We start from the raw sequence: 19,130 nt of genomic DNA on the forward strand, positions 1-19,130 counted from the left end.
GAACTTCTGTGCTCCTGCTGAGCATGATCCTAACAACAGCTGGAGCTTCCAGAAAGTGTCCTGGGAAAGGGCTTTGCTACTACAAAGTACATGGGATAAGAACAATTTTCAGCCCCTGAACTGTCTTTCATCCCATTTACAGAGCTTCAGGAATTGGTGTAAGTGACACACTGGAATATATCATTTTGCCTGACTAAGTATGAATGAAGCATTTCTTGCAACTCTGGTGCTACATCTCTGGCGAACACTCTTTCTCCTTTTAGCAACATCCGGAGTTCAAGCCTGGAAAGGACAGGGATTAGTGTTTGAAAACTCAGCTAATAACACTGAGGGAAAGCAATCTGTACACAGGAGTTTATTTAGATGCCCACGAGTTTTATATCATTCCCCTTTATATCTCAGCCCACTGAATCTCTCATCCAACTGAATTACCATTGGGTTTTACAATGTGATATACAAAATGAGCTGACATTATGATTTACAAACATCCTTTGAGTATCATATAAAACACAACTCTTTCCCTTATTATACAATCATTAGGGCAATGCAAATATAGTCAATACATGAGTAACTGAAATTGATGGGGCATTTTAAGAAAATAAATTTACCTTCACCACACAAACCTGTTGGATAAAACAAATCCTGTTTAAAGAATGGGAATGAAGTTGTCCAAATGATTGAAAGGAGTGTTTATATTCTTTTGTCACTGTCCCCTGATAAGAAACATAATAATACTTCATTCAAAAGATGACTAATGTCACTGTATAGTCACGCTTCATTCTTGTTAATCAGTTTCACATTTTCTGCATGGAAAACTCACAAATGTACTTCCCAAACTGTAGCCACTATACTCATTTCTGTACTTTTCCATATACTCAGTGTGTTTAATTAAATAAATAAAAAGCAAAAAACACTACATGAATGAGCAGAACAAAACACAAGAGCACATTAAAAAGGTGACATTTAAGCTGCAGATGCCTTCATCGGAGAAATATATTCTTGTTCTAACGCCACAAACTTTCTAGCCTCATGGCAAAAATAGGCATTAGCTGAAGAGAATCTAAACTAATCTCAATACAGGGCTAAGAGTTTTAATTTGTATTGCTGTCTAAACTTCGGTACTCCCCAACACTGCAGGTAAATTTAAAACTAAGTATTTCTGAATGTCAACATGTAACCAGAGAAAACCTGTTTCTGAGCTGTGAACAGGGTAATAAAAGTTATCGAGTGTTAAGTTCTCCTGTCCTGCATGCTGCTGGTGCAGGTGTTTCTGCACTTTTTCATTAGGGCAGCAGTACCTGAGAATGGCAGACATCATTATTACAGTGAACACAAGAGAGGAAAAACAATGAACTCATCAATGATGTTACGACTCAAAGCAAATTTTAACCTACTCAATTTGAATTAGATGACCTTAAGGGTCTCTGCCTGTTTTATCACTGCATAATCCGCAACTCCTCACCCTCTTCTAGCACTTGCAGTTTCTCTTGCAAAAGAGAACACTGACAATGACTGGCGATTCTTTCCTGAACATGTGTTGAATTGGCAGTGGAATCTGGTTTTAGTTCCATTTCTTGTAGGAGTATTGCTGCTGCTCTGCACATTTGGGAGAAGAAAGTGCCTTTTTTGCCATGAAGTTCATGGCATTGAATTTTATAATTTTTTAAGACAGACTTATTTTGATTACTTCCATTCTGTCCAATCAAATATACCTTTGACTGCTTTAAAAGGTTGGACAGCTGTGAAATATAAGGACTATGCAATCTGACTGTACATACATACATATTTTCATAAATACATCTAACAGGGACCTTGTAACTAAGTATATGATATCATGGGACAAAATCACAACAGGCTGTTTATTCGTAAAATCTAGATGCAAAGTAAGAAGAGTTGAATTCTAGCATGTTGTCAATACACAAATTAAACCAAAAATACAGCAGTAGTTTAACCATGAAATAATTTAAACATATTTGCAAATTTCTTGACAGAAGAAGTGTGTCATTTACAACACTGAAAACTCTGTAACAACCACTGACTTGTATGCGCTGTACTGTAATCCACCCAGACAAGGGTGGTGAGGATGAGCATAGTGGTGGGTCCCAAAGGCAACTCCCAAACATCTTCCTCATGTGGAGACTTTGGTAACTGTCTGTTGTACAAAACACCAACGCACACAACTTCATTTCAGGTGGTCATCTTCCTCGGTCCCCCTCTTGGCAAAGTCCCATCTGACTATGTCAGTTATTGCTGAGACACTCTAAATCCACAGAGCAGCAGATGTTCCCATTCTGCAAAGACAAACAAGCAGCTGTCAATCACCTTACAGAACAAGTCACAGAGAGCAAAGGGTTGGTGGCACACAGGGATAGATACGTCTTGGACACATCCACCACTGAAGCCAATATCCCAAGGTTTTCCTCATTGGTTCCAACAGGGGTGGCTTTTGGAGGAGGCTGACTTTTCCAAATAGCACTGAACTGGTCTGAACTACACATGAACTAGAAACCTGGGTGTGAAAGACTCACTGGTCTCCATAATAAAATACAGCACCACAAAGGCAAGAGATGATTGGATTTTTCTCCCATGTAAGAATGTTAATGGAGAGAGAGAGTTTTCACACAATCCATGGGAAGCTCTCTGCTTGCCTGAAATAAGCAGATCGTTCAGTTCTTCATTTATGGCAGACATGTACGGAGGAAAAAACACCATACAGCTTTGGAGTTTAATCCACTGTTAAATATCTTTCTGCAACATCTAGTAATTTACAAAACTATCTTGTATAATAAGAAAAACACTTCACCAAGCAGCAAGACCCAAATGGGCAAATGTTTTTCTTTTTTCTTTTCTTTTTCTTAAATCCAACAGAAACCAATAGGAAGAACACAGATGAATTGCAGAAAAGCTGCCTTCAATTAATTTAAAGCCCTGAAGAAACAGCTTGATTTCCCACAGGGATCACAAGAACATTTTAGATAACCCAAACCAAAATTTTAATCATTCTGATATTAGCACAGTAGGGTCATCACTGCAGGGAGCAAGGGAGGCAACCTGCACTTCTGCACTGAGTCATGGGATTAAATACACCTGCATGAGATCAGGGAGCAGAAACTATGACATCCCCTTCCCACTGCTGCTGGGGGAGAGCCTCCATCTCTGAGCTGCAACATGATTCTACTTGTGTCCTTCCTGGGGAAACATTAGTTAGTGCTTTTGCCTCTGCTCACCCACTCTGTAATACACATTGTCATAAACATCCACATTAGGTAGGTATTAAAATATTCACCTAGCTTGACACTGGGAATGCCTAAAGGGCTCTCCAACAGAATGTCTGGAAGCTGCACTAGGATATTACACATCAGCACTCAGTGTTTCCAACAAGCACAGAACTGTTTTGTTTCCACCCTGCACAACACTAAAGGTGTGGAGTTTTCAGTAGGCTTCTGCCCTCGTTTCTCATTTACTTCCCTGAGATCTGAACGGGAGCTTCCAACCGCAGAAAGTGACCCTGATTTGACACAGCAACATACATTTCCATTCCCTTTCTACTTTGCCCATCATACCTTGCATTTGCAGGTCGTACAAGGAGATCCCACCATTGCCCATACAGCACCACTAAGCCTTGTAATCCCATAGTCATCCAGACAGGTTTTCCTGATGTCGTAGGTAATGTTGTCAGCCAGACAGGGGTCACTGACGCAGTGGGGACAGCACTCTCCTTCTGAGATGGCTGTGTATTCGCAGTTGAGTTTTGGGCACAGGAGAGGCCAACAATCCACCTCTCCTTCCTGCAAAAATCGAAGCAAAGCTCATTCAGGTTGTTGCCATTTGTTAGCAACCACAAATTTTTGCATTCCATTTAACAGAAAAGTTTTATTTTCCTGAAACTGGAATAAAGTTAATGTATCAGCTCTCAGTTTGGTAGATCAGAGAAATGCCTGTTTGAATACTGAGCTGGAGTTTCCCAAGTGTAGTAGACCATCATTTGAGTGGTCTAAACTAAACATCACCACCATCTTCAATGTAGCAGGAAAAACTGAGTTCTTTGGAGTTTTTAAAGGCAGCATTAAATACTGGGTTCCAATATTGCCTGTAAACTATAATTTTTGCAGTGATTGCCTTGTGGACTCATGCACTCTCTCTAACCCTGGCCACATGAGCATCTCTGCAGGATCACAGCAACTGTTTAAACACAAAAGCGGCACTGTAGATAGATGGAGGTTGGTACATTTGAGAAGCACTAAATATCCATCTAACTAGCAACAGCTGAAATTGATTTTACTGTCAACTCCTAAAGGAACAGTTAAAGCCATACCAGTTCTGTTCCACTGAGTAGGTTATTATTTAGCTTTGTAAAAAAAAAAAAATCAACCCAAACTGTTTAGTAGGTAGAAACCTGGAGAAGAGACAGTCATCAGGTCACTTGTGTGGAGAATTGCTCTGTGTGTCTAAAATTAACCTGCAAAGGCCTGTAATAACTTGCATTATGCTTCAGATGCATTCAGTGCATCAGCAAGTGCTTCATAAAGCACTTCAGCTACTGGTAAGATCACATACAGAACCTTACATGTAGGTAAGGGCATTTAGGGCATTGCTGTCTTTTAGTTCTGTATGTTAACCCAATCATAAAATGAAGCAAAGAACTGCTAGCCACAAACTCAGTATCCCATGTCAATTGAGTATTTGCCATTGCTGCTGGCTGCAAATGTTTCTTCGCTGTTCTGCAAACATAAATAAAAATCTTAGGTGAATACAACACTTACTGCTGTACATCACAGATGATTATCTCTTCACAGTAACTTAGCTTTGAAAGTAATTTGTTTCCTGATGCTCAGACGCCTCTTGATTAATATCATATATAAAGATTATGTTATATAGACAGATATAAATGGAAAACTGATAATTTTAATGAAGTTCACTGCTGCACTAATTAGTATATCTGTGCAAAACTTCAAGCTTTACGGAAATAATCTCCAGTGCCTAATGAGAAAATAGATGTTCTTTATTTTGCATGTTTGTCTAGGAATTCCAGTTTTCTTTACCCTTCTACATTTGGTTAATTTTTGCTAATTCATCACATGGTACTGGTTGGCACTGCATTCTTCCAGCATTTGCTGATAGAAAAAAGAACTGCACTGTGCATTTTGCTGTCACCAGCTGATGCAATTCAAACTGAAACTCCTCCAGCCAAATCCATCACGTGTGGAAAAAAATATTTTAAAAGCCGTTTGAAGATCAGACACCCTTATAAAAGCTCTCAAAAGCAGACTAATGCTTTAATACAGTGTCAGGGTGTCCAAGCTTTTGTCAAGCTTGTATTTTGCTCATTAGAGCTACTTATTCAGCGGTAGAAGGAAAACTGATTGTTCAGCTTTCAGTTCTCTCGAAGTGCATCATCATCATCCCCAGTCTTAAAAGCAGGTGAAGAGGGACCCCTGAACCCGCTTTCAGGTTTGCTTCACTAAACATCATAACCTCTGTTACTGTTGCCCCCTTTGGAAATGCTTCGCTCGTACCAGGCATCGGCACTGCTGGCAGCTGTAGGTCCAGTTGTCCCCACTGCGGTAGAGCTTGTGCCCCGTCTGGTCGAGGCACTGGCTGGTGACGCGAGTGTCACACTCTGGGCAGCAGAAGAGATCAGCGCTGGGGTTCCTGCAGTCACAGGCTGTCCTCCTGCAGAAAACCCTCCCGTCCTGCAAGGACACATTGCCCTGAGGTCAGCCACACACTGCAGACAGCAAGCTGGGTACAGTACATGTATGTGCATCAAAGGGCCAAGCAGCAAACTGGGTAAGGTACAGATATGTGCATCGAGAGACACTAAGTTCTTAATGTATTTGATGTTGCCACCACTAATGGTGGATCCTGCCAGTTATGAGTAATACCTCAGATACCAGTATTGTTCCAGTGTCTATCAGTGCATGGATCCACCCCTGTCTGAGAATACTGTGTTCCTGTCTCCAGCTAATGAATTTAAAAGAAAACAGTATCTCAGAAGAAATACAGTGAAACGATTTACATCTATGAACTCTTAAAATAGTTGCCACTCTTAATACATACAGTATTTGTTTAGCAGCATTTTGACTGAAAGTATCAGTGTGAAGAAACTAACTTGAATAAATCAATTACTCAAGTCCCGAAAGTGGTCCCTTTACCTTCATAGGAGCACAGTATAGCAAAATCACAGTAGCATTAATCATAGAATCATAGAATAGTTAGGGTTGGAAAGGACCTTAAGATCATCTAGTTCCAACCCCCCTGCCCTTCATTGCTCTGAATTTACCACTGGTTCTGATCCAAATCTGGATCTACACTATACCAGCTTAAAGCTAAATAGTCTTATCATCCATACAATTCAGTTCATGTATTAAAGAAGGCCTGTATTCCACAGGCTCTCCAAAATACGATTTTGCTAAATATTTGCTTACGGTATTGGATGGCCCATTTGGTTAAAGCCCATTAAATAGAACTGTTTGAGATAAACAGAAGAATTGCTTCTGCACATAAAGAGAAAATGATATATTTTCTTTGCATCACAGAAAAACAAACTGATTCTAATTCTAGTTATGAAAATTGGATGGACTATTGTGTTTGAAATTACACCTCTTACTGTAAGTGAGCCAACAGACTAAAGTGCCACACATAGGCTGGGAACTGAAATCACACTTTATTAGGAGATTACTGAACAGTTGTGACATGAGCTTCTTTTGCATTCGGTGCTTGGTACTGGATTAGTCCTTACTCAAGCAAAGCATCCCCTGCAGCCAATTGGAAGGGAGAGCTGTAAAAGAAATGAAGCTATATTCTGCTCTGGATCCCAACTGTACAATTCCTAAAGCAACTTCACAACATTGCAGTTTTTCCACATTCTCATCCAAACCTTGTCCTGAATCTGAACTAAGAAGGAAAAAAGTTTTCCATTCCACAAAATAAAGAGGTATCTATTAAAGGGGAATTTACTTCCCCTGTTCCTTTCAAAAAGTGATTACTAAAAAGAGTGACAGCAGCCCAGGATGTCTTTTCCACAGGCAGATAAAATAATCATAACCACAGCATGCAGCAGGTGTGACTGTTTTGGTTATGGTTTCATGTAGGAATCTGCATTTGGCTCTTGGATTTAAGGAAAGTCAGTCTTCGTCACAATGCAACATATATAAAACCAGCAACAGGGAATCACAACACCCATGTCAGTCAGTGCCACTGCTGCATTTACTCGTAGTTTTGAATTGATTAGAATATTAATTTCTGTTGTAAGAATAAATAAAATTATTTTTATAATTTCTTGCTTCTTATAGCAGGGAAAGCTGAAGAGAACACAGAATTATGGAAATGTAGAAAACATGCGGGGTTAACATGGATCTGAACTGTTTTGCCAACCACAGAGCATAGGACTAGGTTGCCCTATAGTCTTTTTTCTGTTCTGTATCAAATTAAGATATCTAAGGATTCTGTACTTGTGGCTAGTTAGCTACTTTAGCAAAGGAATAAACCAGCTTTAATTTCTTGCTCAGCAGCATGAGTGAACCATAAGGAAAACCAGAAGTGGCCTGTTTCACCAAACACAGGTCCAGATGCAATGCTGTGAATAAACCTTCCCACAAAAGCCAAGGAAAGAATCACCCTCCCCTTTCAGCAAGTGGCCAAAGAAGAGAGCCCAAAGCTTTCCCTGATGGAGAGTGATGACTAAACCTCCATTCCCGAAGGCGGGAAAGCGCAAGCATCTTCACCCCGTCCTGAGGGTGGGCATCAAACAGCAGCTCAGCACGCAGCCTTGCTGCCAGGATAACTAGCTCCAGGCATGTGGGGCTGTGCCAGGCATCCAGGCAACCCTGTGCCCTCAACAATGGCAGTCCCTCTTGTCTCCACAATGGAGTGCTGATTAACAACAGCTAACAACAACCTGTGCGCTTTGCTCCAATTCTGTTTCCAAACTTTCAGAGTTTTCAAATTCCCCTTTCAGCTGGTGACAGCATTGGTAGTTCTGTGCTTCTCTGAGCTCCTGTGCCCGTACATCCTGGGAGCAGCTAACCTTTTATGTTGCCTTTACTCTCTGTATTTCAGAACACTGACAAAGCCCAGTGATTTTGCCAGAGACCTTTTGGTAATCATAATACACTGCTACTCTCTTTATTCTTTAAGCATCTGTGTTTTATCTACAACCCCATTAGTTCCATGCCTTTCAAAAAACATTTTTATCTCTATACCACACTGACACAAAGACTCTTAAGCTATGTCTCATCTTTGCAGCTCTATAGTAGCATTGAGAAATATAGAGAAAATTGAGAAATATATAGAAAGCAACTTTCTTTTGGTGGGTAATAACATGAAGCATCTTACTAGCACCTCTCTTTCCCCACCTTCCTCACTGAATCAGTTCTACATGTGTCATAAGCATCAGCGGCATGATCACAAAATTATTCTTACCAAAGGAAAAACTGACACACAGGCAATTGCTGTAAAATGTGACTAGAATTTCTATGGAGCCTCAAGGCCAGTCCAGACAGAAATCAGACCCTGTAGAAACCAAATCCCCAAACTCTTCTTGCCCTTGGGAATATACATCTCCTTGGCACATCTTCCCGCTCCCAGCTGTCTGCTTTTCCCCAGGCTCAATTTTTATGAATCTTAAATTTGACTGTGTATTGAATCTACAGGAGTTCAGGCAGATGCCTGTAGAAGAGACATCAAATATATTTAAGGTACAACATTAATTCATAGTTTTTAGAACTTATGGTTTTGTAATATTCATAATCACTCAGATGAACAAGGATGGTTTGAAGAGACTGGGTCTGATATAAACTGAAATAATCTCCTGTTCAGCAATGACACTGCTTCATTTTAAAATTTATCACATTCCATGGTATACTACTCCACAAATAACTTTAATGAACTTCACAGTTAAGTAAGGTATTTAATTATCTTTGCACCAGAGTCCAAGTTAAAATATTTTCAAGATGGGATCTATACGTTTCAGCCAATGCCCAAAATATATCTATCTGACTTCTCCAAAAATAACCATACCAAAAGAAGAGCCAAAAGAAATCACATCATGTTAAATCTAAAATGTTGGTTTGTCTCCTAGATAAAACAAGTGAGTAGAATCATTTAAAATTTTGAGTCAGAAGTATAATGAATGATCAGGGCTGGAGGACATGCTGAGAGAGCCTGGAGCAGAGAAGGCTCCAGGGACACCTTAGAGCAGCTTCCAGTGCCTAAAGGGGTCAACAAGAAAGCTGGAGGGGGCTTTGGACAACGGCCAGCAGGGACAGGATAAGGCTTTAACTTGACAGAGGGGAGACTGAGATGAGATCTTACTCAGAAGTTCTTCCCTGTGAGGATGGTGAGGCGCTGGCACAGGTTGCCCAGAGAAGCTGTGGCTGCCCCATCCCTGGCAGTGTTCAAGGACAGGTTGGATGGGGCTTGGAGCAACCTGGTCTAGTGGAAGGTGTCCCTGCCCATGACAGGGGCTTGGAACTGGATGAGCTTTAAGGCCCCTTCCAGCCCAAATGGATGGAAGTCTGGGATACAATGATTCTATGACTTCAGCTTCTGAAGGGAGGAATTTTAGGGATCTGGAGGCTACTTGAAGTAAAAAATATAATAACTAACAAGAACATGTTCCCTTTGGAGCCCAGTGTACTTTCAGGTTCTATCCACCCTAAAGTCTTAACTTTCCCTTCTGACATACTATTGCAATACAGAAATGATAAAGCCTTCAGTTTCTTGCACCTTCAAAACAACTTGTCTCCCTTGTTCCCCTCAAACTCTCTAACGCTTCTGTGGCTCATTAGACATAGTGACTGATAAGCCAGTTCTCATGCTCTGTGTTCAGTTTCTCACAGTGGCCAAAATCTCATTTTATTTACACTTATGAACAGGCCAGTAGAGCTCTGCTGTGGCTAAGGACAGCTTTACCAGTGCTTTGAATGTGCTAGATCAAAGTGGTCATAAATGACCAACTACTTCTCAGATCGGTACATTCTTAAAATCCTTCTAATTTCAATGAGACCATTGCTCTTTTAACTAGTGAGAATGAGGAAAGCAGAGACAAACGTTCTTTTAACTTTGTTATTCAGAAAAAGCCTGGTAATTTCCAGTGGGAAAAACAAGAAACCTGATCTCAGCGTTAACTCTAAGGTAGATCTACACATACTATGCCTGACTTCTCCAAAAATGCAGAGAGCTGCACTGATGAAGTGGGAGAGCCAAGCTGGGATGAAGAGGAGGAAGCTGCCTTCACCCTTCTTCCCTTCAGAAAATTAAGTGCCTGCTGCTAGGTCCTCTAAGCTTTGGCTCATACTCAGGCCCTGCTTCTCACCCAGTTAATTCACATGCACTCCAAGTAAAGGAAAACACCACCAACAGGAAGATGGCTTGTCCTGAGAGATGCAAGCTCATGTGAAAGAGAAACTGAAAACAGTTTCCAGCATTTCCAGTAAGCATGCTGATCGCCTGCACGTCATGCTAAAGGGTAATGCAAGAGCCTCATCAAGACATGGCCCACTGAGTGCCATGGTAGAAGCTCAGCAGGGTTAGCCATTATTCAGATGGGTCTGTGGTTGTGCAAAATAAAAGATGACTTCCCAGGAGAATTGCACCAGTGCCACAGCAGAGCTCACCATTTCCCTCAGTGCCTTGGCTTTAGGCTAGTGTTTTGCCAACACCATTAGCGCTGCACTATTGGGTTTCTGACAGGAGCACAGAGAATTAAAGGCTTCCTGAACCCTAGACCATCTGGATCTCACCTTGCAGGAGCAAACGGAGCATCTGTCCTCCCGCAGCGTCCACACTTGCCCATTCCGCTTGAAGCCGCCTTCATGGGGACAGTCTCCAGTGCAGGATGGTCCGGTCGGACAAAGGCAATCAAAGCCTCCTGCCAGGTTCACACAGGCCGAGTCGTTCCAGCATGTGTGGGTCTTTAAGGCACACTCATCGATATCTGCAAAACAGCACATTTACAGTGCTTTGGGCATGTTTTTCAAAGGGCAGATTTCATTTCTGTATTAAGTAATTACCACTCATCTGCCTTGCTGCTGGAAGACGGTGCCTTCCTTCTCATTCCTTCCATATTTACTTGCTCGACATTAAACACTGGGTTTGTTTGGGGTTTTTTTAAGTTTATTTGTCAGTGTTTGTTTTGATTCCACCAAGAATTCTTAACCTGTCTCCAGCAGCTTAACTGTAAATGCTGAGTCTGACGTACTCAGTGGAACCACGTATCAAAGATGAATTTGAGCCTTCAGACAAGGGTGTACAATGATTTCCCAGTGACTAGAAACTAAAGAACAATCAGAGTGACTTTCTGTCAACTAGAACTCTCTCTGTTCTGGATTTCACATCAAAATACAAGTGCACTATTCTATTCTTCATAATTTCCTAGCATGATTAACATTTCCCATACTAAAAGCAGTCAATTGCATCCTTTTCTCCTTGCTGGAAGGTATGTGAATTAAAAAAATACATTAATAAATAAACAAAAATAAAAAAGGAAATAAAACAGAGGCATCTTATGCAGGAAAAGGTCCTAGAACAAAGCAAACCAGGAAAAGTATGATTTAGCAATGACATAAAGAAGTAAGAAAAGAATATCATTATACACTAGAGAAAAGTGAATTACAGTACCCATTAAAACTTCTTTTGGAGGGTAAAATATAATTATTCAATGTGAATTTACCTAGGGAGCTAAGGCAGCGTTCTTTTTCTAGCAGTGAAAGGCATGAGATTGTTAAGCACATTGTTAAAATCAGGTGTTTATTTCAGAAAATAACTTTGAACAGTTCGTGAACAATATATTGACAGATTGCCCAGTAAACTGGTGGGTGTCTTTTGTTCCAACACCAACAGTTAAAACTGTACCAATAGCAGCAGGAAGGCTGAAGAGGAAAATTTTTTAGAAGTAGGTGATGGTTTCTATCATGAAAATTGCAGAATTCTATTCTATGAATTCAGAAATTACAAGGAAAAGCCACCACACTTACCAATTAAAATGATTTTATTGCTAGTGTGAAATTTATAAATGGTCAATAATATCCAGAAGTACTTATAATTCCTCTCTAAAAAAGCAAATTTAAAAATTCAATAGAATTTACAAAGAAAAATGTCCTGAAGTCCAATTTAGGTGGAATGTGATGATCAGTTGCCCTACTTTTTTGGATAAGTAAGTGCTGTGAGCTCATGAGTCATCTCCTCAGAAAGCCAGAACTTAAAAAAGACATTAACAGTTCACTCCATCTGCTGAAGGAAACTCTCTACAACAATCAAACCACAAAATTACCTCTGACCTTTTTAGCAGAATCCCTGATTTCAATTTGTAAATAGTCAAGGAACAAGTGGCAATATGGTAGTGCCCTTGCATTTGATAGGATAAAAACTCAGCCTCCACAGAGCTTCACTCCTGGGCTAACCAAAGGGCCAGTCCTTTGCCATAATGTTGCCAGTGGCCTGACAGCATCATTCAATTGCTTCTTCTCTCAGGCTTCCTTGAAATGGTGTACTTTGCTGCCCTGACAGTCTTAATTGCCAGAAAAGATCATTGCTACTCTAATGCCTGGCTTAGCACTACCGAGTATTTGAAAGGTCCACTATCTGTGGTGTAAAAGGTGCTACACTAGCAGAAATTAAAACTTGTAGCTCATTGTTTAACAAGTGCCAGAGTATCACAGGAGGTAAAAACCATGAAGAGTGAAATGAAGAGAGCTATGAATGAACTGGTATGAAATTAATTATATGCAAACAGCTACTGAAAGGCTTGAAATATTCTTTAAAATATCCCATTTTCCTTTCAATAAACTTTGAATAGTATTTTACATTGAAGACAAAAGTATAAATGAAGCATTCACTTTGGTGATTTCTACAAGCATCATCATTCCCACCATATTAAATGCTGCTCGAACAGAGTGTGTATATATATATGTATGTATGTATATATATATATATATATACACACATAGGATGTAGTAGGATCACAGTGCACATAAGAAGGGTAGCTTTCACATTTCAAAACTAAAAAGGATTTCACAGATGAATACAAAGCCATATTGCCTACAGAGTTCTATGTAATTGCTCTACTTATGACGCAGAAATCTAATTCTGCTTTCATGTAATTTAACAGATTTATGGAAAGCCAGATGTTAGCAATTACAGAAACTAACATTATTCATATTCTCAGTACTACAGAGCTGTTCACATTGGACAAAGCCAACTTAATTTGTTCTACATATCCAAAAGGGAAGAACACCCTGTTCTCTGTTTAGCATGCGCAAAAAGGATGCCTCATGAAGAGTGGCCCAAACAGGTAAGTAGGACATTCTTGACAAAGAAGCCAATCAAGCAAAGCCGAGTAACAGTGTGAACATCAATTCCTAGTTGCTGCTCAGTTTGTTCCTTTTTTTTTTTTTTTAATGTTCTTTATGCAAATGATGGTTTCTTATTATTTTATGGCATTTATTATTTAAGTTTCAGTCATCAAATATAAAAGTCTGAGACACTGTATTCACTTCCCGCTGAACTTTTAATAGAGCTCATTTCTGAGAACATCCCTTTGGCAGCTTCTTCTTGTCACTGATTCCATTTCTAAAAGTCATAACAAACAGCCAATATTCCCAGTCATGAGGAAATGAAGTTCCAAGTGTAATATGTTCTTGTTCCTTTCAGTCTTTCAGCCTCAAATCAGATTGGGTGGAAGGAGGAGGAAGTGGGGAAGGAAAAAACCCGGACAAATTCTCCTCTATTGTTAGCTCCCAGTTAGCTTACGATAGTATTTCAGTTTAATGGAGATCAAATGGATTTGCTCAGATCAACATGAGATCAGCATGGAGATAGCTGTGCAAAACATGGAAGAAAACACTCCTATTTAATTTGAAATTTCTCTTAACGACCAGAATCAATATGTCTGCTCAGCTGTTGAAAAACTAGTCTAGTTGAAAATTCTGAAAATGTCCAAACCAATGTATTCTAATTAATATGAAAACTGAATGACAATACTCTTGCATATAGATTATTTTTCTACTATTCAAATCCTTGCTCAGCTCAAGTTCCTCACTTTCCCCTCAGGTTTCATTTTCTTTTCCACAACTGCTCTCAGAAGATGCAGGCCCAAAACTGAAACATTTAATAATGGGCAAGGCAAAATTGTACACAAATCTTTTTCCCATTATAACAACACTAGGTAGGAAGATGAAATATTCATTTATAAATCAAGCAACTTCAAAGAACAATGGTCAAGTGTATACGTGAAATAGCAGGGGACTACATAGTCTTTCCCTATATACAGCACAAAATAACATATCTTCTCTTGAGTTTGGGGGGTATATGTAAATTGTTTCATCAAAACAATCTCATCTTCACAGGTGGAATAGGACTTTGCACTCTTATTCATTATATTGAGATACTCTATGGCAAAAGCTATTAATTAACTGAAGGAGAGGTGGCAAAGCTTTACTTTCCCACTCCATATAGTTCCTTTTCTAGGAAAAGTGAGGAGATACTGGAAATTACCATAATCAGAAACTTGCTTGCATGCCAGCTCTATGCTATTTTCTATCAACAACGCATAGCCAACAGCAAAGCGATCATTGCTGAGAGATGCCACCTCAAACATTGAACAGGGCTATCATAAAACTTCATTCTTTTACATTCCCAACCTGTGCTGTATGGCAACACCTAACTGGCCATATGTATTTTAGCCCCAGTGCAACTAGTCTCATTTTGTGTATGGGAAAAGAAAGAAAACAAACCACCTGAGATGTGCTCTTTTCTCAATATACTCTCAAAGCACATTAAGACAGCCTGGTAACACAGGCAGACAAGAAGTCAGGATCAAAATGGAATCCCCAGAGATAATCCCCAGAGATGCAATTTCCTTTTCCATTCTTTTTGGCTGTAACAAGAAGTAATTTGCCTCAGATACCATGAGGGGTCCCATGGCCACTGTATGTGAATGGGGTAGGAGACAAGCATGACTGTACATATCAACACAAGTTCATTAACTCAGTTTCACTGGAATTTCAAACAAATCACTACCTTCACTGCTCAGTTTTCTAGGCTATTCAGGTTTTAATGGTATTATTTTTCTACAGCACCTTAATAAATGTGTGCAAGCAAGTCATGCACTGTGGTGCTCTGTAATACCCTGATAAGCTGTTGCAGAAGAAAGAATCCTACTAATGTGCTAATTTTAACTGTTCTGGTACATTAAACCTTTACAGTATAATGTCAATGTGAAAAATGTATGCTGGGCTCCCAAGTCAATGTATATACAAGTTCACTAAATGCTGTTTTGATAAATCATTTTTCACAGGCAACTTGGCACTTAATGTATTTACCTTGTTTCTAAATTGAAGTTATTTGGAGTCATCATGAAGAAAAGGAAAATTTCTAAACAGACTCACTTTTAGTTAGAAAATATTTTATGATAGTACTTCCATGCTACAGAGGCATAATGGTCTATTAAAGAGCACTGCGCAGTAAATTAGATTCTGAATATAGGATTTACCGATGCTTTCTAGAAATATAGAAATGACTAAATAGAATTACCTGGAAGACATGTAATGCACTTTTCTCTAAGAAGACAAGAATCAGAATTTACCAAATAAAGTAAGAAAGAGAATTTTACTGTGCAGGATAAAACCCACAGACACAGACTCTCCTATTAAGAGCTTTAAGAAATTCTACGAGCAGAACAGAACCAAGTCATAAACCAGAAGGTGCTAGAGTTGGTCTGGGGATACTCTGATACAAACAACAGAAAAGCATTTTTCAGGCACATAGGAAGATTTTCGAAGAATGGGTCTAGCTTTTTGATTTACATAGAAAAGGGGCACAATAAACTAAGAACAAGCCTCCTTTTCTTGTACTTTCTAATCTAGGTAACAGCCAATACTGCAGCATACTATGGAATATATGAAAGTTTCAGGAGTTGATTTTAAATCCATTCAGACTTGAGCCTCAAGCACGGCTGCTTTTCTTTCACAGGCTACTGAGTCACACCATCATCCAGGCTCTCTCTTCCCCGCAAGAACTGCTCTAACAGTGAGATCTGGCTACAACCTTGCAGGACAAAATACATGGTGTATTTTGTCTCTCCCACAAACACCTCCACGGGACCTCGGAACCAAGGCATATTTATGATTGTATTGCTGTTGCTTTATGCTGTACCTTGTGATACTGAAATCTGTATTGTTTCTCATTTATATATGGATCCTGTAATTATTCAGCCTTTGTCTAGTATTGAAAAACTTCCTGATGACCTCTTTCCTGAAATAGAACGATTGATCACACTGAAGTTGTCTTGACTCCATTTCTTAATAATGATTCAAGAAACACTCACGTGCTTTGGGGGATCATTATTTAGATTTAATAAAGGGGTTTTGGGGAACAACTATTGCCTTGAATCAGACATTGATCACTGCTAGGCAATTAGATGCTTCTCAAACAACTTCTCCTGCCAAACCTAGTGACTATTACAATCCCCAGGAAGACTGGAAACCCCTTTTTGCAAAGATTCAGGAAGCTATTTCTAATGTTGATCCAAATTTTCCTATTCCAGGAAGAACAGCAGCTGTAACTTACGAATTGCATAATATTCAGGAGGACAATATCCAGAAAGCCAAAGGATTGCTTTGGTGGCATGCTTTGAGTTGGGGTGAATCTGTCGAGGCAGAATACATTGCTAAATTGCAAACATGGCTGTTGGCTCTGCCAGCATATTGTGGTAAAGATGCCCCAACCATTGAAGCAATCACTAGGAGCATTAGAGTGGCACCTGCAAGCAGAGCAGGTCCTTCAAGACCTAGAAGGGAGGCTCAAAAAGAGGGAACAAATAAACCATCTTATAGAAGAAAGAAAGCTAGAACTAAAACAACGTGTTAATTCTAAGAAAAGGTGTATCTTGGCTGTGGGTTTTGGTGGGAGGAGCTAAATTTCCTTACAAAACTGGCACTGATTCTTAACAGAAAAGAAAAAGACAACTGACAGGGACTGCTGCCTTGGGTGTTTTTCCCTCTGTGCCTTCAAGTCACAATGCAGAGACTCAGAAACATGGAACATAATGAAAAATATGGAATTGGGAATTCCGCACTCCAGGGTTTGGACAGCTCTGTACAGACTGGAAGTGTTTCACTTAAAGACAGGGAGAAATTATGAAGCATAATTTAATTTGCTTTTATTTTTCTGCTGTAGGTAGAAGTGAGCTTTGTGGGACATTATTAACTTCCCAGAATACAGCGTTTCTTTGCCAGTTTTTCCCTTCTTTTGGTCCTAATAATCTTAAAGGTTACCACTGAAAATTCAGTGGTGAGGGTTTATTCAATGATTATCTTATGGGGCAGCAATATTTGGCAACATGTACTTAGTGCCGGGAAAAAACAATGTATGCCAGCTGCTTCAGTATGGTATCAGTAGAGAGCAGTTAATGCTGGGATACATACCGTATAACAACTCCTAGTTGTCTATAAAGTATTTCTGTTTGTTTACCTTCAAGTGTAGCAAGGCTCCTCTTAAAAAAGATAAAACAACCAAAAAAAAGCCAACCCAGCAACTCCAGCTCCATGTTTTAGTTGCCAAGCAAGCTTTGCTAGCACCTTAGTACAGCAATTGTCTTTTGTCTGCAAGCAATGTTCTTTAAAAGATACTGTGAAAGGCCAGTGCTTCATAAATGCTACTGCTGGAAATTAGACACTGCCTTAATTTGAGCCTGATCACCATCACCTTATGAAGATGACATCTTTTATAAAAGTATGGCCAGCTGTCCTGGGTTCAGCAGTAGCAGTCGTTTTTCTCCTTCTTGGTAGCTGGTGCAGTGCTGTGTTTTGACTTTTGGCCTGGGAACAGAGCTGATAACAAGGATGTTTTGGTCTGGCCAAGGACTTTGTGAGCCTCATGCTCTGCCAGGGAGGAGGGGAAGGCGGGAAGAAGCAGAGACAGGACACCTGACCCAAACTAGCCAAAGAGGTATTCCATACCACAGCACATCATGCCCAGGAGATAACGGAGAGTTACCCGGAAGGGCTAGAGGACGGCAGGGTTGGAGGAGGTACGGGTTGGTGCTTGGTCAGGCTGGGGGGGGATGAGTTACCGGTCGGCTGGTGCTGAGGTGTTGTATTCTCTTCCCTTGTTATTTCCTTTATCATTACTATTATTGGTGGCAGCAGTAGTGATCTGTGTTACACCTTAGTTACTAAACTGTTCTTATCTCAACCCATGGGAGTTGCATTCTTTTTGAATCTCCTTCCCATCCCTCCAGGAGCAGGGGGAGGCCAAAAAAGGGGGGGCAGTGAGATAGGGACTGCTTGATTTGTGGCTGACTTTGTTTAAACCACGACAGTTCTTTTTGGTGCCCAACGTGGGGCACGAGGGGTTGAGATAATGACAGATCTGACCGGATTAATAGTAACTCGTCACAATGCTGATTTATTGGCTCTCAGAGTTGTTCTTGTTGATCTCACAGCTTCAGACCGTTGTAACTTACGTAGAGCCGGTATTTGCTGTGTTAGTGTTTATCAAATGTGGGGCTTGGGCTATGGTTCTTGTCTCACTGTGCTTTATGGCAATGGCTTGTAATACGGGCGGGCTCCAGCAGCAGGGCGGGACGGACGTGGCCGTGGACTTGTACCTGGCCGTCCGGCTGCTCTTCACCGGCCTGGCCCTCACCCTGCTCTCCATCTTCGTGAGGCTGCGGGGAGCCGAGGGGGAGCGGCCCCGGGAGCCGGCGGCAGCCGAACCGGCCCGGGAGAGCGGCCCCGGGCACCAAGCGGCGGCGGGAGCGGGGCCGGAGGCCGCGAGGGGACGGCTGCGGGTGGAGGAGGTCGGGGCGGTCGAAGAGAGGAAGGAGGCGGCTGCCGAGCAGCGGGAGAAGGCGGCGGAGGAGCCGAGCCCGCGCGAGCCCAGCCCCCGGAGGAGCCCCACGACGGCCGAGAGCATCCCCCGGAAGCCGCCCGCCGAGCCCCAGGAGGATGCAGGAGACCACGCAGCATTTCCCAGCAAGGCAGAGGAGGAAGAGCTGGACTCAGGAAAAGAGAAGCTGGCGGTGGGAGAGCCGGCAAGCACAGCAGCTACACCAGCCCCAGTGACAAGCACAGCAGCATCAACTGAGAGTTCTGAAGGTTTTGAATGGCCTTTGGGTACCCTTGGGA

The 19,130-nt window shown here is 41.0% G+C and overlaps 1 protein-coding gene across 3 annotated transcripts in view; it reads right to left on the reverse strand.

Moving 5' to 3' along the window:
• Positions 1–340: 340 nt before the first annotated feature.
• Positions 341–19,130, reverse strand: part of NELL1 (neural EGFL like 1) — a 289,435-nt gene continuing 270,645 nt past the window's right edge. For all 3 annotated transcript variants that reach the window (XM_062607252.1, XM_062607250.1, XM_062607249.1), the window contains 4 exons: positions 10,746–10,939; positions 5,517–5,693; positions 3,564–3,788; positions 341–2,291 (listed from right to left, as the gene is read on the reverse strand). In XM_062607252.1, the coding sequence (XP_062463236.1) occupies positions 2,241–2,291; positions 3,564–3,788; positions 5,517–5,693; positions 10,746–10,939 (647 nt within the window). In that variant the 3' untranslated portion in view covers positions 341–2,240. The remainder of the gene's footprint in view (positions 2,292–3,563; positions 3,789–5,516; positions 5,694–10,745; positions 10,940–19,130) is intronic.

Source organism: Pezoporus occidentalis, unplaced genomic scaffold (assembly GCF_034315485.1).
Source record: "Pezoporus occidentalis ecotype Australia unplaced genomic scaffold, CSIRO_AGI_Poc_V1 ctg121, whole genome shotgun sequence".
NCBI classification, from domain to species: domain Eukaryota; kingdom Metazoa; phylum Chordata; class Aves; order Psittaciformes; family Psittacidae; genus Pezoporus; species Pezoporus occidentalis.